This window comes from Stomoxys calcitrans, chromosome 2 (genome assembly GCF_963082655.1).
Source record: "Stomoxys calcitrans chromosome 2, idStoCalc2.1, whole genome shotgun sequence".
Taxonomy (NCBI): Eukaryota; Metazoa; Arthropoda; class Insecta; order Diptera; family Muscidae; genus Stomoxys; species Stomoxys calcitrans.
In genome coordinates, this window is record NC_081553.1 from 237,260,153 (window position 1) to 237,282,930 (window position 22,778).

General features: G+C 35.3%; 2 protein-coding genes across 2 annotated transcripts in view; one reads left to right on the top strand and one right to left on the bottom strand.

Annotated features, from left to right (window-relative positions):
- Nucleotides 1-22,778, top strand: part of LOC106087907 (uncharacterized) — a 42,708-nt gene that overhangs the window by 9,259 nt on the left and 10,671 nt on the right. The window lies entirely within an intron of this gene.
- On the bottom strand, nt 373-2,013 carry LOC106087720 (uncharacterized). The gene is made up of 3 exons (XM_013252863.2): nt 1,824-2,013; nt 1,056-1,743; nt 373-991 (listed from the first exon to the last, which is right to left on the bottom strand). The coding sequence occupies exons 1-3, from the start codon at nt 1,908-1,910 to the stop codon at nt 798-800; spliced, it is 969 nt and encodes a 322-aa protein (XP_013108317.2). The 5' UTR covers nt 1,911-2,013; the 3' UTR covers nt 373-797.

Below are 22,778 nucleotides of genomic sequence, written 5' to 3' on the forward strand. Positions count from 1 at the left end.
TTATAGACGGTTGAGCACTCGTTGTGCCACTACACTGCAATTACGGAGAAAAGGCACAGGATTGTGATTAACACCTTTTTATTTGCCTGGATTCTCTACTCTACTTCTCGACAGAGGTCTACTCGCCGTTCTTGGCCACTGTGGAGGCTTTTTATGCAAATATTCGTTGGTCCTCATTATGGGTATAGGATTCTCTCCATGTCTGTTAATTTTACCTGTCTTCTGCTGTTTTTTTAGCTTTTCTAGGGCGATCACAATAGACCTCAGGTTCCCAAGTGAAGAGGATAGCGATTGAGCTTGCTAGATGCGTGCTATTCAACCTAATATAACCTGTGTTTAACAACCAATACATCAGTAAAAAACAAAACCAAATTTATAAAACTTGTATTTCAAGTTTATATTTATGATATGTTTCTAAATTGATTTGACATTTGCAGTGTTATCAGCTGTGCTGAAGCTCTCGCCTATATATATATATATATATATATACGCCTTGTATCTGGCAAAAAAATATAAAATAAAGAAAATGAAATAGAATTTGAAAAGAACATAATTCTTAACAATAGTGCATCATAAAAATTATGGTAGAATTTTGAAAAAAGAAGTTTCCAAAACATCAACGAGTGGTGTGAACGGCGGAGATGTTTCCCAAAACGAGTTAAGCAATACAAGTCAGTGTTGACTTGGCATTACCTATTTCATCCTTTTTGTGGTTGGTACAAACATAGTAACATTTTAATTTAATCGTGAATGTGGTGCTGCGGCGTTGTTGATTGGCTTTGCTTTTCTTGTTTGGACTAACACCATTCCCACAGGCATCCATGCTCCTTGATACAACCAAACTGACCAGGATAAAGACTGCAGTAAAAATTCAAATCCAGATAAGTGCATGTCTCTGGAGGACAAAAATAGAAGTAGCAATAAGCCGAGCAATTCTCGGGATGGTTGCTAGCGCAGCCGGAGCAGTTGTTTTTTTGGACGATATCATCCACTGCAAAGGGATTTGTTTAGTAATTTGCTATGGTTGTGATAGTTGATATACATATGTACGTTACCTTGGGTCGCAGCATCATGCCGTAGTTTGGGAGGCATTGTTAGTATTGGATGTTGGTACTTGAGCTCTGGCGGGCTGAGGTAAACTTTTGGTTTAGTACAAACATTGTCATCGCACATATGTTTGCGGCGATTAAAACAAATCCATTTGTCATCATAGCTCTTGCAAACACGTGGTGTTAGAACTGTACAACAAGTTTTTGTCGAATTTTTAAGGGCCTTTGGTTGGTCTGTCAAGTTTGCTTTTGCCTGAGCCTGCGCCTGAAGCCGCTGTTTCAGCTGGGGCATTTTCTGCAGCGGCTTTTGCTGCTGTGGCTTTTGCTGCTGTGGCTTTTGCTGCTGTGGCTGCGATTGGGAGTCGTAGTGCACTTCATTATAGTTTTTATTGAGCTCAAGATATATGGGGCTCTCGCGTATCTCATTAACCAAGTTATTATCTATTTCAAGAATTGTTGTCACGTAGCCCGGCTCTTGGCAGCTTCCTTCACGCCAAACCAAACCTGGGGGGCAATAGGCCCATAGGCATTTACCTTTGTGAAATTTCCCGCTGGGGCACTGGATTTTACGACACTTCTTATCGACGTATAGTGACCCTGGTGGGCATCCAACCACGGATTCCGGCTGCGGATGACACGAACATGTTTCCTCATGTACAACTTTCCCCAGTGGACAATTCACTACGCATGTCGACTAAAATTTGAGAATATGAAATAGGTTTTGATATTTTTTTTATTTTTATTTTTGCGAAGATTTGTTTCAACTGAACATACAGCGCCAGTGTTTTCTACGAGCAGTGATGTAACCAAGAACACAATAAGTATGCCGTGCAGTAGATGTTTATGCTCGTTGCCCGTCATTTGTTTGTCGTTCGATCAAAGTGTAAAGATTCCGAAATCAGACTGACGACAAATTGTTTGAAACATAGACAATATAAGCATTTATCGCTTCGACGTGGCCCCAACCAAATGTACACTGCCAAAAAAGAGCTCCTTACATATTTAATGAACGAATTTAATCCAACTAAATAGAAATCACAGCTAACCATAAAACATTGTTTGACTAAACTCTAACTTATAGAAATTCAGAAAAATGCATGACTCGATAGTACGGTCCATATAATTTAATGTTTGAAGATTATTTCATGCAAATATTGACCGTGACTGTGCCTCAAACGGTCCATCCGCTTAGTCTAATTTTGGCATACTCTTTCCAACATTTCGGCCGGTATCTCACGAATAAATGCTTCAATGCGTCAATTGAAGCGGGCTTTACTGTACAGACATGAGCTCTAACATAGCTCCATAAAAAATAGCCAAAAGGCGATAAAACGCACGATCTAGGCTGCCAATTGACCGGTCCCGAACATGAAATAAAATGTTCACCGAACTCGCCTCTCACCAGGTCCACTGGCATTTGGCACCATCTTGTTGAAAACACATGTCATGCAGGTCAAGCTCTAGCATTTTGGGCAAAAAAAATTTTGGATATCATCTCACTATAGCGCTTACCATTCACAGTTACGTTACGATTCGCATCATCTTTGAAGAAGTACGGTCCAATGATGTCACCAGCCCATAAACCGCACCAAACAGTGACATTTTCTGGCTGCATTGGTAGCTCTTGCAATGCTTCTGGCTGATCTTTATTCCAAAATCACAATTCTGCTTATTTACATACCCATCAAGCCAAAAATGAGCTTCGTCGCTGAAGAAGAAGATGAACTTTCTTAACAGAGCACGCATTGTTCCCTTGTTAGACGATTCATGGTCAAATTATAGACCAATCTAAAGATGTTTGACAATGAAACAAAACACGAAACGTGCGAGAGCTGTTTATAAAGGAAATCTTTCAAATGATCATACTTTAAGCATAAATTTTTAACATGTTATTAACATAAATTCAGCAAAGTTTGCAAGGCTAATATATATGGACATTAGAGACCTGCAAATGTCACATTTTTCTTTATTAATGCTATCTGTCGAAAACAAATGGATTGCTATAATATGCACTTATCAACGCAACATATTGTGTTATTATGAGAAAAGAAAAAAACCCAAAGGAAATTGTTTACCTGTTAGGGTTAGTACCCTATTCGGCTTTCCAGCTGTACAGCTGTCAACCACCATATATACAAAAATTGTAAATGAAAAATGTGTGAAAAATTAAATGCTTTTTTGATGCTAATGACTTAAGAGATTCGATTGTGCATTTCACTCGCGTATGCCAACAAAACACGCTTCACAGCATGCCGATATACGTGAGATAATTATCACCTAATTGTCGCTGTTATTTCACGCCATGCCGCTCTTAGGCGCCTGTTCATGCATTTGTGAGTGTCGTATGCAGCTGTGGTAGCCTGTGTCTGCTTTTAACAGGACAATGGCATGCTGTGACAGCAATCAAACATTGGTTCAATTCGGCTTGTGCAGCCTTTTAATGGACATAATATTAAAAGAAGATTTCTGGAAAAATCTCAGTGTTACAAGAACAATTACTGTCATAGATCACTAATTTTGCTCAACAAAATACTCTGGTCAGTAAACAACAAGGTTTCTCGAATTATATGCCAAAAATTCTTGTTAGGAGGTCTTTTTTTCTTAAGGGTACCACAAAGTTCGGAGCTCCATTTGGGCTGTGTGCCGGTTGACGTTTAGTGTGGTGAACAATTTTTGAGTAGCCCAGCAGCTAGTAAGATTTTTGACAGGTGCAAAGCACGTTTATAAAGCGGAACTCTGATGTTGCTAGTTGTGAATAGAAACGCAGGTCTAATTCATTTTGCGAGCGGCGATTTCTAGCCTCTAACACGCAAAAAAAGTTTCACATAAAAGAAATGTTCGCCAAGTAAACTTCTTTTGTGGAAAACGTTGGACTTTGTTTACGATAAAAGAACATGTTTTTTTGCGATAAATTCTTGCAAGAATTAGTGACAAATATAAAGTTTTTCTTTCCTGACAATACCTTTCGTTAATGATATATAGAATATGTTATTCGGGATTTCAACTATTTTTCTTTATTAATAAATGAATTTAACTTCATGTTTATAAATATTTATATTATTTTCTTTTAAATAGAATGTGTTTATCGAAAAGGATGCCAAGATCAATTTAATGTTAAAACATAATTCAAACTCAAATTTTTCCCAATTATATGCAGATCTCAGTTGACTATTTCACAACACAATGTCATATATAATTATATTAAAAGCCTTCCATTTTTGCACATATCCATTATGGTTTTGTATTATGATCTGTTTTAGTCTCGTTATGCTATAAATAAAACAAAAATTACATATGGGAGTTGTTGTTTTCGCATATTCAAATACATACTTTGAGATGGACAATTATTTATCGCGCAAATATTACCAAACAATGTAAATGCCTTGGAAATTCTAGCCTATTTTCTTGTACCTGGCAGTCATGTGTCTGTTGCTCTAATGATTTTAGCATTGGAAATACCAGCATTTTTGTTCCTAAGACGAAACTTTAAAAATTGTCGCGAAACATTTTTGCAATCAAAGAGTTTTTGGCTTTACAACAGAAGAAAGTTCTTTTAACGTAGGCGAAGTTGCTAAAGGGTTTACAATAAACATACATAGTTACATTCAATAATGGTACATTTATGGCTATCGTTTGATATGTTGAAGTGAAACGTTACATAGTTACAATAAACGAAAAACTTAATAAAAATATTCTTTTTTTCTCGTAAAAATGTTTTAAACTCTTTCAAAGAACTTGACAAATGCGATCCATGGAATATAAAATTCGCCCAGGCCGAACTTCACGTGCTCTTCCTTTTTTTGTTTATGAAAACTGCATTTTGACTTTGGTTTTGGTTTTTTTTTTTAGAATCCCCACTAATCTCGAAGTATTATATTGACTTTCCCGACTTCCTATTTTGAGGACCTTGCATGCCTAGTTACGAAACAATGTATGTGGCCTAGAAATTCTTGTTGTGTTTTTTTTGTACCTGGCAGCCATTTGTATGTTGCTCTAAAGATTTCTATCATTGGTTATACCAAAATTTTTTGATTTATTGCAAAATTTTAAAAATGGCCACTTTCCGTGTTTACCATCCGCATGCTAAACTGTTGAAAGAAATTGACAAAACAAAATTTGAGACATTTCCAACCTTTGTGTGAAGTATTTGTTGGAAGGCGTCAGCATCAGCAATCATTCGGCTTTTACATGTTAATAAAATTTTGGTAAATAAAATCATTTGTTGACCAATCTTCCCAGAATTTTGCATTACGCTTCCCCTACGACTGCCACAATATCTAAGAAGTTTGGAATCGGAATTGGTTTACATTTAAATGTAGCTCTCTTACATATGTTAGTCCGATTTGGGCTAAGGCAAAAATGTGGTCGTTTGTTAACCGATTCACTCAAAATTTGAATGAAACGATTTGTTTCTGACTCTCGACATTACAGACGAATTTCATAGAAATCGGTTCAAATTTAGTTGTAGCTCTTATATATATATATATATATATATATATATATATATATATATATATATATATATATATATATTGTATATATATATATTTACTGGAGCCACTGCAATCATATTTTGTAATAATGTGGTCATTTGCCATCCATTTGGCACGAAAAGTGACACATATTATTCTCTTATGAATGTTGACATTTTTGTTTAATTATTATCATAATCGGATTACGTTTACATTTAGCTTCCATAGAGCCGTTACAATTTTGAACACATTTGCTCGAAATTAGATAGGATTATTTTAGAACCCATTTTAAAACCTCCAATCAAATTCAGATATATAGACGGCACCGCCCGACTTTTGCCTTTCCTTACTTGTTTTATATGGAATTTGACAGTTGTTCATGTGAAAAGCCGAGTGGAGTTCCAGCCATGAAATAATAACCATCTTTTCTCGTGAAGAGCACTATCTGTCAACAAGTTTTGGTTGTGTATGTGTGTATTATAGTAAAGAACCACACACACACACAAAAAAAACGACAAATGGCGCGAACCAGTTTCATACACCAAAATCAGAGTTGCATTAATTACTGATTAATATTTTGTTGTTGGCCAACTGCCACTACCTGTAAATGAATATATCTTGGTACCAACCCTTAGGGAAAATGTAAACGAAGAATGAATGCAAAAAGAAAATAGGCTAACATTTGCACAAAAAATGTTATGTCAAAAACGAGTAGCCAAGGTTTCGTATGACGTAGAACGTTATCATACGTACACAGAAAAAATATTGATTTAAATTTTACCTATCAACTATAACATTTTTGAAAAAGTTATTAATTACTTTGATAATTTTTAACATTGAAATTCTATTTTGCATTGGATCATTACATGTGATTGTCAAAAATAGACGTAAGTGTAACAAATTGTTAATTGAACGCATTAAAATTGTTATTAAATAGCATAAACGGTATGTATCCGTTTCTAAAATAAACAAGATACTATAGTGTTCTCTTTCACACAGATGTAATCTGGACAGAAGTGCAGGTGAGCCAAATATATATACGCAGACACCACTAAATGCAAATACAAAATTTCTTACTTCTCTTCCACACAATCATATTTCATTTTATGCGTCCCTGATGTAATCCAAGAAAACACGTGATTAAAGAAAAAAAATTGGCTGAAAATATTTAATGGGTGGAAAAGGTGAACAATTTTATAATTTTTAAAAAATGTAAATTTATTGTGTCGATTGAAGAATGCAATACAGAAAAATCCACAATAGGAAAATATAAATGGAAGAGTTGAATACATTCGAAACGTGCCCGGAGATGGAGAACACAGTAAAATTAAAATGAGATATTTATGTGTGAGATATTGTGTAGGAATATTGAATTATCCATATAAAAATTTGGCTTCCTAAAACCAATTGCCAGAAACACATCTACCGAACAGCACTCTTTCATGTGCAATACTTCAAGGTATAATACCCGAAATGCTAAGGTTGGTATCCATTACGACTTATTTCAATATAGAAATATTTTCCTCATACACTTTACAGACACGGCGCCGACAATTGTGTCCCTTTGCTGATATGTCAACTTCCTGTAAACGTAGGTTGAACCCGTATACTTCGTTTAACAAAAGGCAATCGCTGTTGAAAAAGTTGTGCGCCGACGCAACAATGTATAAACTAAATATATTTTGTTAACCAGGGAGATCCATATAGTTGTACCATTAAGAACCTCTCCGCTTGTAATAACAATTAGTTTTTTGTTTTCAATAAAAAGACAAAATATTCAAATGTAATACATTTCATTGTGTATCCACAATTAATCGACTGAAGTAAAATATGGCTTACTTATGGAGAAAATATCAATAATTTAATTTAATTTCAGTTTAATTGACCTAAACGTGTTTTTGAAAGAATAACCGATTTATACCGCAAGTTAGCGTGCTTCCGACAGACAGACCGAAGGACGGTGGGTTTATTCATTTTGTCATTCCGTTTGCAACACATCAAAATATTCATTTCCGACCCTATAAAGTATATAGATTCTTGATCATCGTAAAAATCTAAGACGATCTATCCATGTCCGTCCATCTGTCTGCTGAACTTACGCTACAGTCGTTAAAAATAGAGATATTGAGCCGAAACTTTGCACAGATTCTTTTTTGTCCATAGGCAGGCAGATTAAGTTCGAAGATGGGCTATAACGGAGTATAAGTTAATGGCGCACCGCACAGCCACCCAATTGTATCATTGCTCCCACTCTATATTTGGTCTGCCCATGCTCTGCGATTCAAAGTGTGAGTGCAGTGCAAATACCGAGTGGAGAGTTAGTTTCACGCTCACACCGGCTTATTCGAATTGCAGTTTGGCTGCTGGCCGATGATCGGAACCAGCAGCAGTGTATAGCGTGTTGCGTTGGGCTCCTCAACGTCCCGATAATGTTGGTCAAATTGCTTAATTTTAGCAGTCCCCATTGGCTGTAGGCGAAGATAAGCAATTTCGTACTATTTTGCATTTTTGGTACCAAAATGTACGTATTTTGAGTGGTTCATTTAGTCACCCATTATGTGTTGCCCTTTGGTACATACATGCAAAATTTCAGACGTCTAGTTCCATCTGTAAAGAAGTGCCAATTGGTACAAAAAAGTACGAACTTTGAACAGATAATTTTGTCACCCCTCATATAATTCCTAGTGGTACCTATATGCCGAATTTCATACGTCAAGCTCCATCTGAACAGCATGTACGAAATGGTACCGATTTTGGCACCAAAATGTTTGAATATATCATATAGTCAAACATCAGTTATTTCTTAGTTGTACCTACATGCCAAATTTCGGACCTCTAGCTCCATCTATAAAGAAAGTTCCAAATAGTAAATTTCGGACCTCTAGCTCAATCTTCACAGAAAGTATCAAGTGGTACTAATATGTACAACTTAAAAAAAAAAAAATCATAGTCACCCATCATATATTTCCTACACTCAACCCTATTTGTTATTAAAAACAGCAAAAATGTTTGCTAAAACAGCAGTCTTTATCTGCTGAAAATGGGAAAGCAGACATTAATACTGTTTCAACAAACATAGGGCCGCTGTATTAGCAAACATTTCTTACTGCTATTTCAACTAACAAAATCTGCTGAAAAAAATGTATGCTACTTTTTATGGTTGCCACTTACTTGATTTGATTATTTTAGAAATTTTTTAATATTTTTTAGAAATTTTGTTAGAAGAGATGATTTTAATTTGTGGATTAATATTGTAAATACTGTACCTGATCCATCCATTGGTATACAATTCGAAATGTGGCTAATCTAGTCGCATTTTTCGTTATTGCTAATGTCCATATGACTGGTAAGGCCTTTTGTATCTAAATTTAAAGAAAAATGGTTATGGAAAGTATACATTCAATGGTGATTATAAACATCCACTGATACACACATTTACATATGTGTTCTATTGTTTCTTCTAACATTCCCTTCATAATGAAGCAGCAGTAATTTTTAGCAAACAACAGACTTTTTCGGCAGTAATAGCAGAACTACTGCTACAATAATGGCAAAATGAAATACTAATATTCAACAGACAGTGTTTGCTATTTTCAGCAAACTTTTTTCTATGAATGTAGTTGTACCTGTACAATGCTTGCCAAGTTTCGGACTTCTAGCTCCATCAATAAAGTTAGTACCAAATAGTACCAATTTTGATCCCAAAATGTTCGAATTGTGAAAAAAATCATTAAGTCGTCCACCATGTATTACTACGTTCTACTTAAATGCCAAATTTCAGACCTCTAGCTCAATCTGCACAGAATGTACCAAATGAAACTAATATTGGTACCTAAATGTACGAATTGTAAAAAAATCATAGTTTCCTAATTGTTTCTGCATGCAAAATTTAAGATCTCTGGCTCCATCTGTAAAGAATGTACTAAGTGGTACCAATTTTACTACCAAAAAGTACAATTGTGATAAGATCATCTATTCATCCATCTTATATATCCTAGTTGTACTTGCCAAATTTCAGACCTCTAGCCCCATCTGTAAAGAAAGTATCAAATGGCACCAATTTTGGTACTAAACGAACGTTTTCTCCGGTTACCAGTACTATTTTCCCTTATTATTTTTTACCCTCATCGTTTTCCACCAGATGCCTTTTAAGTCATATTTCTCTCTTTAATTTGAGCCCAAGAATATAATTCTTGCCCTTTCTGTTAGCGCTGGGCAAATATGTACCATTTGGTACTTTTGAAACTTGTTAGTACCTAAACGTAGGAATATCACCAAATCCTGCCTTATCCTGTGCCTATGACGAAAGACCAATATTCGTGCAAAATTTCATGATTCTAGCTTTAGCCGGCCTACGATCAGTCAGTCAGTCACGCTACTCTTTCATATATATATATAGATACGCTTGTACGAGCGTATTTTTTTCAATCCCCGAAGCTGTTTTGAAATGCCCTTTTTATTGTGGCTTGACATATCTCAGTAAACCCTACCGGTTTGAAACTGCGAACAAGCAATGATGAGTGAATTTTTCGCACTACTCTTACAGGCGGAACAACAGTTTAGCTCATTACACCTTGCTAATTTTATTCAGTAGGATACTCCCTCATAAAGCTTAGTATGCACCTTTAGCAAAATTTGCAGTTGTAGACATAAGTACCAGGTAGTGTATAGTAAACAGCTGAGTAAACTTTTATCTCTCACTGTCTGTCAAGAAGTTTTTGTCGTGTGTATTATACTTATAAACCATTATACACACAAACAACGAGAAATTGCGTTAACTAGTAACACACACAAAACCAGAGTTGCAATAATCACTGATTTTAACAGATGGTGCACTCAATATTTTGTTTTTGGGCAACTGCCACTACCTGTAAATGAATATATCTTGGTTGTAGCCATGACATAATTACCAGGTAGTGTACCATAAACAGCTGAGAGCGAAGTGCAATATCTGTCAACGAGTTTTGGTTGTGTGTGTGTATTATAGTTAAAAACTATTGGGTTGCCTAAAAAGTAATTGCGGATTTTTCATATAGTCGGCGTTGACAAATTTTTTCACAGCTTGTAACTCTGTAATTGCATTCTTTCTTCTGTCAGTTATCAGCTGTTACTTTTAGCTTGCTTTAGAAAAAAGTGTAAAAAAAGTATATTTGATTAAAGTTCATTCTAAGTTTTATTAATAATGCATTTACTTTCTTTTAAAAAATCTGCAATTACTTTTTGGGCAATGCCTATTATGTCACCCTGTTATGCAAAGAAAATTTCATTTGAGCTGCGTACCTGCAAACGAAAATTTCGTTAAGGACATGTCAATGCATTTCTTATGGAAATGAAAATTTCGCCAGAGGTGCATACTGCGCTTTATTCATGCAACAATTTTAATTAAAGTGTTATCAGCTTTTTGTAGTGTTTGAACAAAATCATCTGATTAGACTAACTTTTTGTACAATGATTTCTGGCATGACTTCCAAGGTTAATAAAACTCGGTTTTATTTGGTCTGTGCATTGATGTTGCTTCTATATAAATCGATTCCCTGATTATAACTTCTTATTTTCGTTTGAAATATAGGTGATGAGAAATTAACGATAGTATCGATTTTTATTATTAAAACTATCGAATGTTGCGATTATCGTTAGTTTGCCAGCTCTATTTCCTGGGCTCTTCAACTAGGATGATCAATACATTTTCAAAATTTGAAATGTGTTTATCTCAAAATCAATTAAGTAAAATATTGAATAAGATAGAATTCCACCGACGGACATATCGTCGATAACAATCACCATTTGTCCTTCTCAACACTCCATTTTGTGTTAAACAAAACTTATTAATTTTTTTGAGTGTATTGTTTTAATTTGACCACCGATTGATAAGACACATTGCATTTTTTTTATTAACATATGTTGCGATGTACACATAACGGTTCATCGCTCGAAGGTTGTCTCGGTGGGCCAACAACAAAAAACTTCTGTACTAGAGCTGGCAAACTATCGATGCTACTATCGATAGTATTGTTAATTTAATTTTCGCATCAATATTGATCGTTTTTAATACTATCGATAGTATCGGTAGAGTTAAATAGTCTTCAAAATTAAGTAAAATTAACTTTCTTAATAATAATCATCATGTTAACTGAGCTAATATGTCTCATGGTCTCAACTGTGGAAAATTCCAAGAAGTCTTATAACACCCAAAAAGGTGCAATTGTTTTCAGACAAAAAATTTGTAAAGCGCTTTTAATATCACCTTCATCGAAGACGGGTCAATCAATCCCTCAAATACAGCTCGGGTGTAGCTGATTGGCTCTTTTGCAGGTAACCATGTATGTGGAGGGTATTCAAAGCATGGCTTGGTCGGATTTACTCGTTTTTACCCGTTTTCTTTGAAAATATACATATTTATAATATATTTAACAAATGTGTCGATGGTATTAATTGTTAAGAAGAAAAAATATCGAAACTATCGAATGGAGTAAATATCTATAGTTTGCCACCACTACTCTTTTCTCAATAAGGGGTTGCGAAATCATATTTAATTTTATTTAACACATTACTCAAGAAATGCGAATTGAGGTTTTTGCAGCTTTTAGATAACATTTAACCTCATTTTAAACTGAAAACTAAAAAACAATCTCTTGTTTGCAACCATTTGACATTTAGAAAAATTATTATCAAGATATATTCATTTACAGGTAATGGCAGTTGCCCAACAACAAAATATAGAGTGCGCTATCCGTCAAAATCAGTGATGACAGTGATTGACAGATAGTGCACTTCGCGAGAAAAAATTTTATTCAGCTGTTTACGGTACACCCCCTGGTAATTATGTCATGATTGTTATTAGCTTACACTGCCCATAGTAAAATCAAGAAGGTAAAGTCACTTGCCCAACAACAAAATATTCAACGACACAACCAATGTCAAAGTATTATGAGATTCAAGTAGTTTTTATATTGGCACGTGCAGCAACAGGGAGGCCAACCCACCGTAGATGTTAGCAATTCCCCCTCTAGCGCTTTACGCCTGGGTTCGAATCGTAGCGAGAGCATCAGTAAATTAGTTCCCTTTGTCGCGAAATGTGCTGAAATCCGTTGGAAGAGGTAACACAAACACAAGTCGTGAGCAATTAATTGAAGCGAAATTTGTAATGGCGTGGCGACATATTACTACTATTTTGCTCATAGAACACTGTACCACTCCTGCGAAATGTGTTCGAATTTTCTTCGTCACCATTTTTTTTATAAAAGTCGAAGTCAGTTCTTCACAGAAAAAAAAAAATAGTTTCAATCACGAAACTAATTGATCTGATTAATTTTTTAATTGTAACCGTTTTCGAACAAATAATTGAAAACATTTTCACACAATAAAGAAATTATTGAAATGATTTAAATGTTCAATTAATTTTTTAATTGATCCAAAATAAAAAAAAAAATAATAGACATTTTTTGAAGTTTTCAATTATTAAGATGATTGAATTGTTTTTCGAAATTTTTAATTGATCCAATTAAAAAAGTGATTGAAACTTTTTGAAAATTTCAATTAATTTTATAATGTGTGGTACAAAGATGTTTTTCTCCTCCTATAACATTAACCTGAGGTGAGTTGTTTAGGCAAAGGTCCGAGGGCACCCTTATTGTCAGAGCAGTGAGTTGTACACTGAGGCAGCAGCCCCTGGCTGATGAAGGAATCCATCGGGTTAATTCGGTACGTAGAACCGGCTACCATAGATTTGTCGAAATGTTTGACGTATCGGTCTATGAAATCCCCTGCCATTTATAACGAAGGGGACAATATAGCCTTTAATTGATTTTTCTTAAGCACCATATTAACATCTAATTTTACAGCTCTTTTTTATTACTATCCAGTGCAAAATTTTCTTGGATAGTTATCGAAAACATGCAGTCCGATTAATAGTGATTTACGATGTAGAGTACTAAAATAAATCACAGAAATTATAAAAGAAGGCGTATAGGGTAATCAAAATAATGAATGAAAATATATATTTTTTTTTTATATGAAGATTATATTTTTTCAATCACATCTCCTATTGAATAATTTTTTAGATTCGTATAAAAAATGAGTGTGTCGATTAATTTTTTAATAAAAATTACACAATTTTCAATAATGATTTTGGCTGGTAATTGATTCAATAATACTTTTGAAAAAATGCCAAAAATTCAAATTTTTTTCTGTGTAGGCTTATCGTAAAAATTCAAAATTCTAACAAATGTTGAAATAGAAACAAAGAGTTTGACGTCCTAGTGAGATTTTAATTGAATACTGAAATCGCAATGCGTCTGCCTTCTCCCGATCTACATTGAACTTTGATTAACATAGACTTTAAGTTGATTTAACTTAGTAGTATCTTCGAGACAACTCAGTTTTGATAAATTTTCTTTGTATAATGAGCAAACAGGAGCACCTTTTTGCCATTTAGAATTTTGATAAATGCAAATCCTAAATAAATGTCGGTGTAGGTGGCGAACTTAAAATTTCATCTTCAATCGTTAAAAGAATAAAATTAGCATCATAAACCCACATAAGTGCAGGAGTAAAAATGTATTAACTAAAGCCAAAAACAAATTTAGACCGTTTACACTGCGTTTGAGTCAATTTAAGTTGTTGTTGTAATAGCAGTGTGTTGAGCTCTATCTTTCGTTTGCTTGGTTCTGTTGAATATCCAAATCCAAGAACTCTGCCACTCAGGTGAGGTGTGCTCAAAGGGATCGGGCTCTGAGACGAGTGAGTCTGGTTGGGGAATTAAACATATAACGTGTGTCGTGTGGTCCCAGACACAATCCGATCCACATCCTGCACGTTGGCATCGATCCTTGCTCTGTAGGAGTTGAGGCCGCTGCATCTGCCGCATCGTAATTGAGCCAGAGGTCAATTTCTTTAGGTGCAATGGATCTTCAGGTGCAATGGATCTATATCATGTAGATATACCTTTAGACTTCTGGGCTTATTGGGGCCACCTCAGCTCTGAGTTTAGCATCTCCGTCTTTGACGCTGAACGCCTGGCCTGGCCTGGCATGTTCCGCAGTGGTTTCCTCCTAGTGCTGGTGACATTTGTGAGGTATTTACCTTAGGCACTCAGACGTGTAAACTTCTCTACTAAGTGGTGTCGCTCTGTGGCATTGAGCTTATACTTGTATCGGACAGCACTCAAATTTAGAAAAAGGATTTTCTTACGATTACAGGTAAATTTAATAGAAATCAGTTCTGATTTAGCAGAGTATTCTGTTCAGCTTTCGGAATTGTTGCAAAAGACTTTAACAAAATATCAATTTTTTAAAAAACATAATTACGTGAAATCTTACTATCTCTATCTTACATTCACATTACACACATAAGTGCACAAACAAGCCATCGTTTGGATCCGTTTAAGTATTGAGTAGTAGGTGGACTTTTGAAACGCCGTCCACCAGACCACAACACCATATAGCATAATAGGTCTGACAACTCCAAAATATATATACAATAGTTAACCGGATCCAAATGGATGACTTGTTTGTGCATCACAGCCGCACTGAGGACAACACCATCTGATACACTGAATTTAATGCTACATCTTATGCCTCTGGACATTGTGGGTAGACAAATTGCAGCGACCACTGCCGTGAGGTTAATCGAGCTTTCTCGTTGGTCATGTGGCGGCTACGGACACTGTGTTATCCTTGATACAATATCCCATGTTCCAAACAGTGTGGATTACACCCTACCTGAGCCGCATTTTGATAAAAAGTACTGTACCACTATTTCTGAAAGATCAGATTGGAACTACGATATTCCTGGTAACAGAAGTTATAAATACTAAACGACCAGGTGGACTTTAAAGGATCTAGAACTGGTCATATCGAAAAGGTTACCCGCCCACGGCAATGAGTATCAAGCGGAGTTCCTTGCAATTAAGGAAGTGGTGGAATAGCATTAATATCTTCTCATACAGAGAAGCAGCCTTAAATCCCTGAAGAACGTATTTCTGAAAACGAAAACCGCCCTCGACTGTCGCAGATCTCTCAACGAGATGGCTGAACAGTTCAAAATTCACCTGTTCTGGGTGCCGGACCACAGACATATCCCAGGGAATTGTAAAGCGGACGAGCTTGCGAGACTAGGAACTACCTTACACACTTTAGGGACACTGGGAATCTGTGGGTATGCCTCTAGCGACATGTAGCTGAGTTTTCACGACCAGGCCCGAAGGGCAACGAATGAAAGATGGTCACAAAGAGTGGGCTGTGAGCATTCCAAAACTATGTGGCCTCATCTGGACTTGAAGAGGTCTACCACTTTGCTGTCATTGGCTAGAACAGACGTCTCAGTCATCAGTCATGTGTGTGTGTCCCGCACTAGCAGCCAGAAGGAGTTCCACATTAGGTTCTCATTTCTTTGAGAACCTGTCTGATAAAGCGGAAGTGCAAAAACGCAAGTTATTGGGCTTTTTAAAGCTATCTGGATGGTTCAACGGTAGGAACTAGAAGGCATCTTCCTTCTTATGTTCCTGTGGTATCACAATGGACGAAAACGTCTAAGTGAGTCTGATGGCAGACTGCCACTTAAACCTAACCTAACCATCTACTTTTTTATATTGAAATAGTTTGTTTTATCCTAAAATATTTTTCTTGGTATACATTTTTTCTCAATAAAATATTTTAGTCTTTGCAAATTCTTCAAACGACAAACAAGCTTTTGGACATTTCTTAACAGCAAGTCAGAAATGGAGGCAACAAACGGATGCTTTTAGTTTTATTGTGTCACATTAAAACCAAATAGTTTCCAAAGAAACCCTTAATATGTTTGAACTACTTATTAAAATGTGCATTATGTGAGTAAAAGGTTATCATTCAATGCGTTCCAAAATAAAAATAAAATTTCCTTATCTTGCTTTTTTTTTATAAAAAATGGACATTTATATTAATAACTCAATAAATTAAAACACCAATTATGTACATGTTTTTCCAAGAGAAAAAAACATTTATGTATGTCATACTGTCATCCATTATGGTATAATAAAGAAATGTATTGTCACAAATTTCGTGTATGAGTAATGTAATTATTTTTTTGCGTGCAGTTATTATCGCAATTTTGATAGCTTGGTAGATGCTTGCATTAGACGTCACCTCTTACATTCCGTTCGTGTTCATTCAAAAAACGTTTGAGTTGAATTTGCTTCAAAAGATTAATCGAAAAGAAGATTCCTGGCATTTTGATAAGACGTGTTGTGATCTTCGTTGCTGACATTCGAATATATGATTTTTTCCGTTAAGGCTAAGGCTAAATTTGATGATAAGAGAAACTACTGGGCATCCGCTAAGATGTAGTTCGCCAGCGAGCGCTTCTGTTTGGTTCTCATCTTCAATGGAAAATGATACGTCGATCATCAATATACGTTTATCTGTTAATAATTTTTGGAATTTTTATTGTGGCGTTCATTTTTTTTTTGAGTTGAAGCAGAGTATTCTGTTCAGCTTTCAGAATTGTTGCGAACAAAATATCAGAATTTGTTGCATGACATTTTTTGCACTAGCTCAACTTTACAATCTTAATGCACCAGGATTCATTGTTTTAAAGTGCTCCTTTGATAGCTTACTATTAGCTTAAAAAAGGCATTTATTTATTTCACATGTTTTCAACTTTAACGTTTTTTATGTGGATATTGACCGTTGTTCACGTGAAAAACCGAATAGAGTACCAACCCTAAGGCTGAGTATGCACCTCTAGCGACATTTTCGGTTGCGGTCAAGACATTTTTGTCGCCACTGAGAAATAGTTGTGTAGAATACATGATGGCGACAAACATCGATTTATAATTTTGGCCGAATTGTAATCATGGCTAATAAAGTATATATGTGTTGTAGTCAATCGTTTTCATTTGCAAATAACGTGATTTCTTATTGCATGGAGTTAAATTTTGATTCGTAGCTGCAAGAAATCGCAATTTCTACGCAAATGCCTATTATGTCACCCTGTCACGTAAAGAAAATTTCATTTGAGCTGCGTACCTGCAAACGAAATTTTCGTAACGGTACGGTAACGGTAACGAAAAGTTTGTTTAAGGTGCCATCACACTACGTGTTCTTGTCTAATGACGTCAAATTTTGCTACTGTGTTATACGAATGAATATAATACAATGATACATAAAAAGTGACATAAGACAAGAACATATAGTGTGATAGAGCTTTTAGGAGATGTCAATGTCAGTATGGCCCTCTGGCGAAAATTTCGCCAGAGGGCCATACTGCGATTAAGATGGAAAAGTATATCGCTGCATGCACATGGGTCGTCATTTATGTGTTGTGTCGGGCTTACAATCTGCCTTTCGCATTACTCCAAAGTGGCTCTCAAATCGGTCCTTACAACTTTGTCCATTTCATTGTTGAGATCACAAATGCTATGTACTAATAAGTACAAGTCATCGTTCAATTGTGTATAACAAAATATTGGTCTTTTTAGTTGCTCTATCTAAAAATAAACCGTTATGAACCATATACGACACGGATGTTGAAAAGCCTAACATAAGTCACTGTGTCAAATTTCAGTGACATCGGATTAAAAATGCGCCTTTTATGGGGAGAAGACTTTAAATCGAGATATCGGTCTGCATGGCAGCTATATTCAAATCTGGACTGATCTGGGCCAAATTAAAGAAGAACGTCGAAGAGCCTAACACGACGCACTGTCTCAAATTTCGGCGAAATCGGACAATTAATGCGCCTTTTAAGGACCCAAAACCTTAAACCGAGTGATCGGTCTATATGGCAGCTATATCCAAATCTGGACCGATCTGTGCCATATTGCACAAGTATGTCAAGGGGCTTAACTTAACTAACTGTCCCAAATTTCGGCGACATCGGACAATAAATGCGCCTTTTATTGGTCCAAACCCCTAAATCGAGAGAACGGTCTATATGGCAGCTATTTCCAAATCTGAACCGATTCATCAAAATCGGATAATAAATGTGGCTTTTATGGGTCTAAGACCCTAAATCTGAGGATCGGTCTTTATGGCAGCTATATCCAAATCTGGACCGATCTGGGGCAAATTGACGAAGGATGTCGAAGGGCCTAACACAACTAACTGTCCCAAATTTCAGCAAAATCGGATATTAAATGTGGCTTTTATGGGCCTAAGACCCTAAATCGGCCGATCGGTCTATATGGGGGCTTTATCAAGATATGGTCCGATATAGCCCATCTTCGAACTTGACCTGCTTATGGACAAAAAGAAAATCTGTGCAAAATTTCAGCTCAATATCTGTATTTTTAAAGACTGTAGCGTGATTTCAACAGACGGACGGACATGTCTAGATCGTCTCAGATTTTTACGCTGATCAAGAATATATATATATACTTTATAGGGTCGGAAATAGATATTTCGATGTATCGCAAACGGAATGACAAAATGAATATACACCCATCCTTCGGTGGTGGGTATAAAAATAACATGAATTGTGACAAAAATAACCAAATAAAAAAATGCTTGCCATTACAAAAAATTTGCCAATTTCACTTGGAAGGAAATTCGCTCACTACTTATGAAAAAATCTTCTTAAAAGTAATATGTTTTTATTGAGATTTATGCAGTGTTTCAAAAAAGTAACCGTGTTTCAACTATGAAAAACAAATATATTACCAGGCTTGACTTTTTGAAACACTACAAAAATTAAATGAAATGAAAAATGTTGGTAAGTAATGAGGGAATGTTCTACTTGGCATGTTAACCGTTAAGCGAATTTTTTCGCTTAGTTTGTATGGAGAAAAATTCTATCCCCGATTAGCTAAGCGGCTAGTGTTATCGCTGTTTATTAAAACATATGGTGTCATCATTCAATTTCAATTCACAAAACTGGAAGAGGAAGAACGCAACATATTTATTCAATGATTAAACGTTCTAGAATGCAAATTTGCTCTGGAGTTAATTAAAATCACATTTATAAACTTCGACAGTGCTGAATTAGAATCGGAAACTTGTGCAGTGATTCTGTCCAAATTCGGGAAAAATTGCTTAGTGGGTAGTGACCATGACATAATTACCAGGTAGTGTACCGTAAACAGCTGAGTACAATTTTTTCTCGCGAAGTCTCCATCTGTCAACAAATTTTGGTTGTGTGTGCATATTATAGTTAAGAACTATAACACATAAACAACAATAAATGGCGCGAACTAGTATCTTACACAAAATCAGAGTTGCACTAATTACTGATTTTGACAGATAGTTTACTCCATATTTTGTTGTTGGGCAACTGACACTACCTGTAAATGAATATATCTTGGTAGAAACAAAATGATTAGGTTGTTGTTTGACATCTCGTACTGGACTTAATGTAAAGTGTAGATGCTTCTGAGAGAGTTTTGACGTTCCATGGTTCAATCATAAACCGTGTTTTGAATCAATAGATCGTCATCGGTGGGTTGTCAGTTTCATTATTTCTTGTTGACGATTCAGTAATCGTGATTCTTTTTAGTATAAATGGCCGGACTTTCTTGATGGTGAATCTTCTGAAAATATGCGAGCGCCACCGTTGGCCATTTCCTTTGGCTCATCCGCTGCCGACCCTATTGCACGAACCCATCGTGATCGTATCCGTATCCATGCACGCGGGACACTCTGCTTGTGGTAACTTGTTGGTTCGCCCCGCATATTTTATTTCTGCGGTACCCGTTATATCTGATGAGCTTCCCGAATACGTCATGGATGCATGGAACTCGACACTTCCATTATGTGTGCGTATTATAAGTTAAGAACTATAACACACAAACAACAAAAATGGCGCGAACTAGTAACTTATATAAAATCAGAGTTGCAGTAATAACTGATTTTGACAGATAGTGTACTCAATATTTTGTTGTTGGGCAACTGACACTACCTGTGAATAAATATATGTACATATCTTGGTAGTAACAAACTGAAAATAAGAGTTGCACTAAACACTGCTTTTACAAGATAGTGTCTTCGATTTTTTGTTGTTGGCCAACGCTCCTTCCTGTAAAAGAATTTATCTGGATACCAGCCTATACTCCAATAAGGTTTTATTTCGTCTGCATTGTTATAAGACAAATTAACCGCACATTATTTTTCATTCATAGACGGTATATTAATTTGCTAAATTGCTACCTGGGTGTCACCCATTACGAATCGATTGCCTTGCGCCATAAAATTTCAATGCAATTATTCCGTCCTGGTAAAAACAAAACATGCATTTGAATTTAAGAATTTGTTTTTCATCCATTTCAAACTTGACAATTGGATTTTGCTCAGAGATTATCGGACTTACAATAAAATTTTATTATGTGATTAAAGTTTTTTTTTATTGTAACTATTATTCACTTCTTGCTTAATAAACTGAATGTATGGCTGAATTATTTTAAAGGTTGTCTCATTTGTACCAAAACATAAAAACCATTTGGTAAAATCGCCATCTTTCCATCAAGCTAATCAGCATCTCGCCTACATAAGCAAAGGAATGTGTGTGCGTGTGTGTATGTACGTGTGCGTACATGAACAGAGAATATGCGAGAAAGAAGATGACAGCAAAGAGAATGCAAACAAAAATCTGGCATCTTAATACCGTCAATTCTGGCCGGCTGTTAACAGCTGTTCGCGTGAGACTACCTTTTTGAATCCACCTTGAACTGCATGGTAGAATTATATAAAAGGCATATTTAAAAAATTTTAAATCCGAAAAACGGCATTTTGAAATGTGGCATTCAAATAACGTTTTTACTGTTTTTCACATAAATTATATTTTTCACATAAATAATAAACTATTTATTTCATTGGATTAAATTGCGAATGCATGATGAAATAAATTGCTTACAAATATTTATATTTTTTCTTAATGACCCCAGGGTTCTAAAAAAACAAAAATTGTCGATTCCATTTTGAGCCTCTCTTGTGTCGATACCGTCGGTAAAAAGTATTATAAACAATACAATTTATATACATACATATTTAAATTAATCGTAATAAATACCAATCTTGCAATCTTGACATTTTGCGTACAATACCACGAAATCCAGATCCACATGTGTTATCTTCCATTCTCAGCGCCCAAATCAATATAATCAATATATGAATATCATATGATATTACTGATATGTATATATAAATACCAGGAGGCACTTATAAGGTGAGATCATGCGAACAGCTGAGTACATTTTTTTTTTAATTTTGTTTTGAATTTGCAGTAAATCTTAATATCAAAGGCTTGAAACACAGCTGAGATTCTTCTCTAAAATCTTAAAAATGTGCTCTATTTAATTCGATATTCCACACTAAAGCAACAAAACAGTGTTATTATATTGAAAATATAAATATAAAACATATTTGAAGATTGACATTTCAATTTACGGCATTTGTCACTCAATGTAGTTTCGTTGGGTGTAGAGTTTTGGTGTTGTCATAATGACGCTACTTTTTAATTGAACCAAGTATAAATACCACGTTTACATTCGCAATGTCCTCAATTTGTTGCCTTTGGAATTTATTCATTCTATTTATTAGCCTTCGCCTTTTTCTGCATTACACTTTATCAACGCAAAATTTTTCATAATAAATTAGTTTTACTTTAAAATTATAATAAAAAAATCACATTTTATGTACAGATAAAACCACACTTCTAATTTTCTAGATATTACAGACATACGCTACTTTGTGTCTGTATGTGATAGAAGCTTGACTCTTTCGCGTTACATATGTGCGCAAGGGGACACAATATAATCTTGGTCAATACCTAGATATATTAATTTACAGGTAGTGGCAGTTGCCCAACAACAAAATCTTGAGCGCACTACCTGACAAAATCAGTGATTAGTGCAAATATGATTTGAGTATCCCTCCAAACATTTGGATGTGACTTTCTCACTCCCTCCCAGAATAGTCACTTTTTAGGTCCTTTTGTATGATAGTTTGTAGAGATTTCGTGATTTAAAATAACAAAATACATTACTATCGGAATTCTATCATTCATGTTTCGCTAATTAGTTTTTCATAATCAACTGTTATTGTTACAAATTTAAAAATAGATTTTTTTGTTGTTTTGGACGCCAACTCAAAAAACCCCCACATAGGAGTATGTATGTTTACAAAACCTTCTGTCATAAAGAAAGGCGCGTAGCTCAGAGCCTCACAATCGTAAGGTTGGCTGTTCAAATCCCGGTCAGGGAGAATCATTGCAAATAAAATCTTCGAATTTTAGTCTCGTTTTAAAAAAAGGAAATAAATTAGAAAGAGAATTAAAAAAAATTTACTCTGAC

Coding starts and splice junctions, on each gene's coding strand:
- LOC106087720 (XM_013252863.2), bottom strand. CDS start 1,910: ATGACGGGCAACGAGCATAAACATCTACTGCACGGCATACTTATTGTG. Junction 1,744..1,823: donor TCGTAGAAAACACTGGCGCT/GTATGTTCAGTT, acceptor CTCAAATTTTAG/TCGACATGCGTAGTGAATTG. Junction 992..1,055: donor GCATGATGCTGCGACCCAAG/GTAACGTACATA, acceptor ATCCCTTTGCAG/TGGATGATATCGTCCAAAAA.